We start from the raw sequence: 10,014 nt of genomic DNA, 5'->3' as shown, positions 1-10,014 counted from the left end.
CACTGTGCTGTGACAAGCCGCTGTCTCCTAGCTCCTCAGCAGTCACTTCCATGGCCACACCTATCTCAGCATCCAGCTCAGTCCTGGCTTGCTGCCCCTGGACACATCACCGACTGGTCCAAAATGCCAGCAGACAGAGCAGCTCGGAAAGGCTCAGATGGTTAGGGAGGCAGCTCTCCCCTCTGCCATGGCAAGCCACCGCTGGCAGACCTTTTCCTGCCAGAACTGTGGCACTGTGTGTCACATACGGCCTTCAAGGGGCTCAAAGCGATTGCATCCTGCCCACCACCAAACCGTCAGGAGCGCAGCTGCGGCCTCCCTGGGGACAAGGGCTGGAGCCACACAGGGCTGATGCTGTGAGGCAGAAGTGGCCAGAGCGGAGAGCTTGCTGTCCCAGAGAAGTCACGTGCCAGTGGGAAGTCTGGAAGTCACAGGTTCCTGTTGTCACCGGCATTGTGACACAGCAGGTTCAGCCAGGGCTTACAGCAACAGCAGCATGCTGACTCCAGATCTGGCTACTCCATTTTCCATCCAGCACCCTGCTAAGGAGTCTGTGCTCACGGGGGAGACCCTGACGGAGTTCCAGGCTTTGTTGCAGCCTTTTGGGGATGGGAAATGCTCCCCCCAAACATGGTTCCCCCTCTCTGTTACTGTGCCTTTCAGGTAGTTTTTTTAAGCCTCATATTCTACGAACAAGACCCTACCTTGCTTTGTCAGTAAGGTTGAGTCAAGGCCTTCTCCCTCTCGGCTCTAACCCAGCCTAGCCTGGAGCTAGAGTCCTCTGCTTTGGGGTCTCGAGTCACAGGTCTGCCAGGAGCACGCAGTGGGTGGCTTCTGTGTCTCGGTCTGCCCGCAGCCTTCATGGTTTCCTGGTCGCCACGGTCGTCTGAAGAGCATTCCCCTGAGTCGCTGGGACCTGCCTCTGTGCGGGGAGAACCAGAAGAGGTGCAGCGCAGGCAAGAGGCCGCCAGGGAGGTGCCCAGTCACCGGCCCTGGCCGGTCTGCGTCTCGCTGCTTCTGTTGGGGCGGTAATGCACTTCCAGTCCCGATGGAATGGCCAAATGGTCGTCAGGCTCAGCCAAACTCCCAAATCTCCTCGTTAGACTTGCGGCCCCAATGGATCTCCTAGCTCTCGCGCTGCTGCGACCCGGTCTGTCCCTCCCAGCTCCCGCCAGCCGCCTGCACTTGGCGCGGGAGGGACGGCGAGGTCGGCAGGGCTGAGTCGCTGCCCTCTTCCCTGCACCGGTGCTCCTGGAGTCGGTGTGCCCGCCATTTCTCGGAGTGGACGCCCCCAGCGCGGACTGGGTGCGTGGACTTGCTGGGTCCCCAGGGCGCGGCCCTTCCCTCCGAGGTCGGACGTGCCCTTAACTTTCCGGACCGTCCCCCACCCAGTTGGGGCGGGAGATGGGACGGGAGAGCCCTCCGCGGGGCAGCCTGGGCCCGGAGGAGGGGGTCGGGAGGCGGGGCCTGGGGGGCTCCGATTGGCCGCGCCCCGCGCCCCGCCCGCCGTCTCGGAGCCTGTCCCGCGCGAGGGAGGGAGGAGGCGCGGGGCGGGAGGGACCTGGTCCGGGAGCCTCGGAGCCTCGGAGCGCGCCAGGCAGGACCGCTCCGACCCGCACCCCTTCACTGGTCCGGTAGCGGATCCTTGCGTTCCTGCAATCGGCCCCAGGCGGATCGGCGCGCGCAGACCCGGCTTTACCTGAGCCCGGTCGTACCTGGGCACCGTGGGGGAAAAGGTGCTGTCAGCGCTGCCGCCACGACCGTAGGGAACTCGAGAGGGCCGCGCTGAGGAGCGGGGACGCGTCCGGACCCTCCTAGCCTCCGGCCTGCGGTTCCGTAAGTGTCTCCCGCGCGGTGGCTGGCGGGCGTTCCCGCGCGGCTGTTTACGGCCACGTTCGCGTATTTTGGCGTTTGCTGGCTGCCGCTGGCTAGGAGCGCAGCTGACGGGAGCAGCCCGCGCGCCTAACCAGTAGCCAAAGTTCCCCAGGCGGATCGCGGCGGGGCGTGGCGCTCAGGGTCTCGGAGGCGGTCGGCGGCGTCTCACCCTCAGCGTCTCAAGTTCGCAGGTTCGCCGTGGAGGCAGAGCCGCGGGAGCGCCCGGAGGAGCTGCGGGGCCACCATGTCCGCGCGCCCGCGCTGCCGGGGGCTGCTCTGCCTGCTGGCTGTGACGGCGGCCGTGCGCCCCGGCGCGTCCGGTCTGTGCCCCGCCGCCTGCACTTGCGCCACCGACGTCATCAGCTGCACCGACAGGAATCTGTCCAAGGTGCCCGCGAACCTCTTCAGGCTCGTGCGGAGGCTGGACCTGAGTTATAACCGGATTGGAGTCCTGGACTCGGAGTGGATCCCGGCGCCCCTGCTCCAGCTCAGTACCCTCGTCGTGCGCCACAACTACATCGCCAGCATCTCCGCAGGCAGCTTCGCTACAATCCCTAACGTCCGGAACCTGGACCTGTCGTCCAATAGGCTGCAGGTGGTACGCGACGCCGCGTTCCAGGAGTTGCGGGCACTGGAAATGCTGCTGCTCTATGACAACCGCATCTCTCACCTCGACCCATCAGCCTTCGGCGGGCTGGCGCGCCTGCAGAGGCTGTACCTGAGCGGCAATGCCCTCACGCAGTTCCCCGTGGGCCTGTACCTGGGTAGGTTCAAGCTGGCGGCGCTCACGTTCCTGGACGTGTCCTACAACCTCATCACCGCCTTGCCTGTGCACCGCATGCACGTGGTGCCCGGGAAGCAGTTGCGGGGCGTCTATCTCCACGGAAACCCCTTCGTCTGCGACTGCGCCCTGCACTCCTTGCTCGCCTTGTGGTACCGCAGGCACTACAGCGCTGTGGTGGAATTCCAGGACCACTACACCTGCCGCCCCATCGCGGCGGGAGCCGGGTCGGGCCAGCAGGTGCAGCTCCTGCGCGAGAACTTCCTGAACTGCTCGGTGGGCAGCGCCAATGGCTCCTTCCACGCGCTGGGCTTCATCCACGAGGCCCAGGTGGGGCAGAGGCTGGTGGTGCACTGCGATGGCAAGGCTGGCACTGCGCACACGGACTTCCTTTGGGTGGGCCCGGACAGCCGCCTGCTGGAGCCTGGCAGGACCACGGACAACTTCCACGTGTTCTACAACGGCAGCCTGGTGATAGAGAGCCTCCGGCTGGAGGACGCCGGAGTGTACTCGTGTATCGCCATGAACAGGCAGCGCCTGCTGAACGAGTCCGTGGACGTCACGGTCACCGTGAGCAACAGCTCGGCCAGCAGGGCGCACTCGCACGAGGCCTTCAACACGGCCTTCACCACGCTGGCAGCCTGTGTGGCCAGCATCGTCCTGGTGCTCTTGTACCTCTATCTGACGCCTTGCCCCTGCAAGTGCAGAGCCTACGGGCCTAGGAGCACGCCCACCCGGGGCAACATGCAGGCGGCCAGCCTGTGTCCTGGGCCCAGCGATGAAGGCTGCGTGGCTGAGCCCCGGGCTGGCGCCGGGAAGAGAGTGGTGTTCCTGGAACCGCTGAAGGAGGCAGTGACGGGGCAGAACGGCAGAGTCCCGCTCTTTCCCGGGGAGGCCACCCTGGCTGAGGGCATCTTGAGGGCCCCTCAGGGGAAGGCGGACTCTGGCTCGGTGAGCTCTGGCTTCTCAGACACGCCCTTTGTGGCCTCAGCCTGAGCCGCGTGGACCGGGCAAGTGCGGTGGGTCCGCCCTGGTGTGGCTCTGCATTCTGGCATACAAGTCAACAACCAGGCGGAGGTGGGCAGCAGAGGGCGCCGAGCATCCTGCTTCCTGTGCTGGGGGCCTCACTGTCCTAGCTCGGGGTGCCCGGGGAGGTGCTGGCCTCAGACTCGTCCCTGTGGGGTTTTGAATTGCCAGGCAGTAGTGATCCTTCCCCACAGCCATGACTGACTGACAGTGGTTTCAAGAGAGTCAGGGTCTCGTTGTCTGCAGAGCCATCGAAAGCAGAGGCCAGCAGCGTGAAGTGAAAGCTGACCTGAAGCTTGGGGTTGTCTGCAGACCAAGCACTTGAACCCAGCGAGGGCAGGCAGCTCCCGCAGCCTCAGCTGCCCAGAGGCTCACATGTCCTTGGTGGAACAGCATGACCCCACATCGGCAGACGTGGGAACCGTGTGTCTGCTGTGCGACCTCCGTTGTGACGCATTGCGTGTGTGTGTCCGTGTAAACCTTAACAATATGAAGTGTCATGGTGCCAGTGTTGTGATCTGAACCCGTGCTTAGTGGAGATTATACTGTGTCACTGTCCCTGTCCCGTTGCACCTGGCTACTAAAACACATGCACTGGAGCTGTTTCCTGTGACCAGGTTGTGCTGTTTCATGTGGCTGCTTACAGCAAACCTTGGCTCAGTTCCTGTGTTCAGCAGGAAGAGCAGTGTGTGGGGGGAATGTCTTTAGCAGGCACTAGCCCCAGGTGACCTGCGTGTCACATTTGGCTCTGACATCACTGTGTGCTTCAGCCAGATGTAAAGGACACATCTGTGTGTGTAAGAGTGAGCAAGCTGGGGAACTTGCTGTGCCCGTTGCTGCCTGCGGTCTTTTATCTGTCCCCTCTGGACCCGGGCTCCACAGACCAGGCCCTGCCCATGCTGGGACTGCTCACTTCCTGTGGTACCAGCTGTGTCCCAGGCTCCCATTGGCTTTCTGATCTGTACCACACTCGGCTGGAGCAGAGGAGTGGAGAGCAGGGGAAGGTGGAGCAGAGGGGAGGGGCTGGCAGAGGACAGGGATGGAGCACAGGGGAGAGGCGGGGCAGAGCTGTATGATGGAGAGCAGCTCTGGGCTGCTTACAGACAGCTGGAGGAGGTTCTGACTGTCATAGGTGACCTCATCCCTGTTTAGGGGCAGATGAGAGCCAGGAGGGTTGTGGGCTGTCCAGGGTCCAGCAGTGAATTCTCCAAGGGTGGGGAGAGAGCCTGGGCTCACCATTCCCCCTGGTGGCCACCAGAGGACTGAAAAAGTGGTGGCTTTGAGGGAGGGGGCCCAGAGAAGGACCCCAGCGTCCAGCCGTCGGGAGGAGAGTGTCAGGTGTCCAGGCCCACTCCCCAGAGAGGGAAACATGCAGAGATGGGGTCTGGGGTGGCCTGACCAGAAACACAGGAGCAGGTCAGTGACAAGCATGGACCTGTGAGGATGGCTGGGTACTCAGTGGCAGCCTTGGTCAGCAGCGGGGAGGATGCTCAGGCCAGGAAGTGCCTTTAGGGACTACGGGATGTCACACCTCAGTGCCTCTTCAGTGCTGGAGGTGCCCGGAGGGGACGGGCACGGTCATCCATCTGGCCATGGGATTGTCCTTGCTCCCAGCTCAGGGGAGTGGCCACGGCCTGACACCCTCTCTAGCCATGGGGGCTGCCTGGCTGGGATGGGCTGCCCTGGGCACCTCACCACTCTCCCAAGGATGCAGTGAAGCTGGGGCCATCTCTGACAAGGAAGTTGTGGACAGAGGTTCTTCTGGTTGGCCCTGGGTCGGGGAGCAGAAGGACAGTGCTAGGATGGGGCAGTAGTGTGGCCACTGCTGGCCAGCCGTGATGCCTGCTGTCTCTCTAATGGTGAGCTGAGGCAGAAATTAAGATCCTATAAGCCAATGAAAGGAGTCCTGGATGGCAGAGCCGTGTTTCGCATACAAATGCGATAGGAAAGAATGGGTCCTGTGATGAGGGCTTTTAGCTTCTTACACGGATATTTTTTTTTCCCCTGACAGGAGTCTCATCACATGTACTTTGAATATAGGAACAGAATTAGCTAGTTTTTTTTAACTTAAAAAATTATTATTATCATTTTATGATACAGTTCCATAGGCCCTGGGATTTCTCTTTTCCCCTCCCCATTTCCCTCCCCCCCCCACTGAGTTCCCGTATATTGCTACTATAGTATAGTTCTTCATAAGCAGTCATGTGTTCATCATTAGGGCATGGACAATGGCAAAAGTCCACCATCCCATTAAGATGTAGTTAGCAGTTTCATTGGAGTCCATCTTTGAGCTGGACATTGTATCCTCGCATCTGGTGTGATAGTCTCCATTATGCAGTTATTACACATCCCCTTAAATGAAAAGCCATGATAGAAAATCAACAACAGGAAGAATAATAGAAATTTACAATGCTGTGAAGTTAAATAACATGCTACTGGATTTGATAGTCTCCATTACACAGTTACTGTGCATCTCCTTGAATGAAAAGGCACAAAACAGAATCAGCAACAGGAAGAAAAAAAGGAATTAAAAACGACATGAAGTCAAATAACATTCTACTGAATAACTAATGTCACTTAATAAATGAAAAAGAAAATCAAGAATCTTCTTTAAGAAAATGATGCTGCTGTATGATCTATGAGTCAGTGGAGAATTTAATGAGAAACAAAGTGTTTTGAAGAGATGGAACTAAAAAAAATCAAAATTCGTAAGGTACAGTTCCCGCTGATCTTTGTTGGTGAGATATGTCTCCTGTAGGCAACAAATAGATGGATTTTGTGTTTTTAATCCAGTCTACTAATCTATGAGATTTGATTGATGAATTTAAGCCATTTACATTGAGGGTTAATATGAATGGGTAGTAATTTGATTCTGTTATTTTAGCAATGGGTTGCTAATTAATTTAGTCTTCTGTTGTTATTTTACTGGGATGTTCTTCACATTTGCCTTTGGTTTTGGTGGGTGCTATTTCTCTTTGTCAAAAGAATAACTTTTTTTTTAAGATTTATTTATGTTTATTGCAAAGTCACCCATACAGAGAGGAGGAGAGACAGAGAGGAAGATCTTCCATCTGCTGATTCGTTCCCCAGGCGGCCACTACGGTGTTAACTGTGCTGAACCAAAGCCAGGATCCTGGAGCCTCTTCCAGGTCTCTCACGAGGGTGCAGGGTCCCAAGGCTCTTGGCCATCCTCGACTGCTTTCCCAGGCCACAGGCAGGGAGCTGAGCTGTATGGGAAGCAGAGTATCCAGGAAATGAACATGTGCCCACATGGGATCCTGGCATGTACAAGGCGAGGACTTTAGCCACTGAGTTACCGTGCCGGGCCCAAGAGAATACCTTTAAGTATCCTTTGTAGAGCAGGTTTGGGAGAGGCATATTCTTTTAACTTTTCTTTATTATTGCATTTAAGAGACAAAGCTTGCGGGCCCGGCGCCGTGGCCTAGTGTCTAAAGTACTCTCCTTGAAAGCCCCGGGATCCCATATGGGCGCCGGTTCTAATCCCGGCAGCTCCACTTCCCATCCAGTTCCCTGCATGTGGCCTGGGAAAGCAGTTGAGGACGGCCCAATGCATTGGGACCCTGCACCCGTGTGGGAGACCCAGAAGAGGTTCCAGGTTCCCGGCTTCGGATCGGCGCGCATTGGCCCGTTGTGGCTCACTTGGTGAGTGAATCATCGGATGGAAGATCTTCCTCTCTGTCTCTCCTTCTCTGTGTATATCTGGCTGTAATAAAATGAATAAATCTTTGAAAAAAAAAGAGACAAAGGAAAGCTTTGCTAGGTACGTTATCCCAGGCTGGTAATTTTTTGCTTTTAGAATCTGGAATATGTCACTCCATTCTTTTCTGGCCTGCATGTGTCTTGATGAAGGTCACTTTTGGTCAACCCTGTTGGGAGTTCTGTGCCACTCCTGGATGTTGTTTTCCAATTCTTTCTCCAGATTAGGGAAATTTTCCTTTAATATTTCATCAAATATATTTTTAAACCCAACTTTTATTTCTTCACCTTCTGAAACTCTAACTATTGTATTTGGCCTTTTAATAGTGTCTTTCAGTTCTTGAAAACTTTTTTTAGCTTGACCCAGCTCTGCTTCCAGCCTTATGTTTGTTTCCCCCTGGTGAGAGGAAATATCTTCCAATTCTGAGATTCTTTCTTTTGCTTCATTCAGTTTATTTTGGAGACTCTCCACTGTACTTTTTCTTTCTTTTTTTTTTTTAAGATTTATTTATTTTTATTGCAAAGTCAGGCATATGTAGAGAGGGGGAGAGACAGAGAGGAAGAGCTTCCGTTCGTTCAAGGATTCACTCCCCAAGTGACCGACATGGCCGGTACCGCGCTGTTCCAAAACCAGGAGCCAGGAACGGAGCCAGGAACTCTTCTGGGTCTCCCACAAGGGTACAGGGTCCCAAGGTTTTGGGCCGTCCTTTACTGCTTTCCTGGTCCACAAGCAGGGAACTGGATGGGAAGTGGGGCTGCTTGGATTAGAACCGGCGCCCATGTGGGATCCTGGTGCGTCTTCAAGGTGAGGATGTCAGCTGCTAGGCCATGGCACTGGGCCGTCCGCTATATTCTTAATTTCTGATGTATCAGCTTTCGTTTTATTCATTTCCTGTGTGACATATTCCTTAAATTCCTTGAACGCCTGCCTTACACGTTTCTCATTGTTGATAAGAAGCTTTATAACAAGTGTTTTGAATTCTTATCCCCCATTTTCTCAATTTATTCCTCAGTTAACTCTGAGGTTGGCAAAGACTTGCTCCTTTGCGGGGGAGTTTTCAGTAATATTCAGTAATATTCATTGTGCCTTTTTTTCCCCCTCTTTTGCTCTTGGTCATTGTACTTCTGGTTAGCAGATTCTTCTCCTTGGGGCAGGTTTCTAAGCTGTGTCACCCATAGGTCTACTATTTGATTTCTCTTATTGTGATTGGTACATGGCTCTTTGTTTGCAGTCACTTGTGCCACTCCCTCCAACGAGTTCCAGGTCTGGGTTCTTATGTTAGACTTCCACCATGGTCTCTGTAGCTCCAGCTCCTGGATCATCACTCTCCACCTCCTGTGATACGTGTTGAGGCTGAACTGTTGTCTGTACAGCCTTTCTCCCACTTCCGTTTGGAGCAGGTCCCAGGATTAGGGAGACACCGGGTGTCCTATATAGCTAAGTTGTTGGTGGTATTGATCTTGCCAGAAGCTTGTTGGCCATTAGGTCGGAGGGCCACACAGGCCTATTTTGACCTGTACAATGCCAAAGTCAGTATTATTTTCCCTGTGGGGCTAGTGAAATGCACTGAGCTCAGTGACTTTGCTCTTAGCTTGGTGCATGTGCAACTCACTATTGTCCCTGCAGCCTTAAAGCCTTTGCCACACTGTACAAAATGGTGCCTGATGTGCCACTACTAGAGTTTTTGTTCTGCTGGCTGTCAGGTCAGACCTATCTTGAGTGGAATCTGTAGCATGCCACATTGTTGCAGCTCACTGTGCCGGAAATGAATTCACTCCCACCTCAGTGCATGCACAGTCCTGTCCCACAGCATTTTTGTCTTTAGACAAATGGTGCCTGATTCAGTTCTAGGGGTGGACTGGGCTGTGCAGTCCACCGTGTTCCCACACTGCCCGTCTGGGACCTGCCGCTCTGTCTCTGCTCCTGGTCAAATCAAACAGACCAGCAGGACAGGCAGTTCTTTGGGTTCACCTCTTGAGCTCCAGGTGAACACCTCTTTGTTGCTGGTGGAGTTCTGGCTTCTGGTGTAATTTGGTTCGCTGCTTGCTGAATGCTGTGGGGGTATCAGTCACTGCAACCTCACACGATTGTGTCCGCTGCTTTTCTGTGTCTGTCAGTCTCCAGGTGCTCCTCTGCTGTTGTTCTGTCCTCTCCTATTTCCTGGAGTGTTCCCTTTCTGCTTCACACTGGTTAATGTTTCTCCATCTGTTTAAACATGTCGTTACTCTATTCCGCCATCTTGATTCTCAAAATTAACTTTTTTTTTTTTTTTTAAATAGGTTTGTCTTCCTCAGTGCTTTCCCTGGTCTTCCTTGCCAGTGATGAACGGGGTTGTGCTGAAGGCTATGTGTCTTGCAGCACCATGGCCATGGGGGAGAGGGGGACTCCTGGCAGATGAGGGAGGAGGCACCAGTGGCATTGCCCAGGCCTGTAGACGGGCATGGGGAGAACACTGGGCTCACTGGCTGCTCGCTGTTGACCCCTATCTGATCCATCATTGGTGCGGGACTTGCAGGCAGGACTGGCCTCAAAGCTGCCTTATTTATGTTCGGCTTCTACATCATTCCTCGCTGTTTGGCCTAGGGGCGCTTCAGTGTATTGATTTTTCTAGCTG

General features: G+C 55.1%; 1 protein-coding gene across 1 annotated transcript; it reads left to right on the top strand.

Annotated features, from left to right (window-relative positions):
* Positions 1-2,011: 2,011 nt before the first annotated feature.
* AMIGO2 (adhesion molecule with Ig like domain 2) lies at positions 2,012-3,813 on the top strand. Its single transcript, XM_004597877.2, has one exon. The coding sequence runs from the start codon at positions 2,120-2,122 to the stop codon at positions 3,650-3,652; it is 1,533 nt and encodes a 510-aa protein (XP_004597934.2). The 5' UTR covers positions 2,012-2,119; the 3' UTR covers positions 3,653-3,813.
* Positions 3,814-10,014: the final 6,201 nt, after the last annotated feature.

The sequence above is a fragment of the Ochotona princeps genome, chromosome 27 (genome assembly GCF_030435755.1).
Source record: "Ochotona princeps isolate mOchPri1 chromosome 27, mOchPri1.hap1, whole genome shotgun sequence".
Lineage (NCBI taxonomy): Eukaryota > Metazoa > Chordata > Mammalia > Lagomorpha > Ochotonidae > Ochotona > Ochotona princeps.
The sequence above is the reverse complement of the archived record's forward strand: the minus strand, read 5'-3'. Positions and strand labels throughout refer to the sequence as shown.

Excerpts from the sequence above, each read along its gene's own strand:
- AMIGO2 (XM_004597877.2), top strand. The coding sequence starts at position 2,120 with ATGTCCGCGCGCCCGCGCTGCCGGGGGCTGCTCTGCCTGCTGGCTGTG.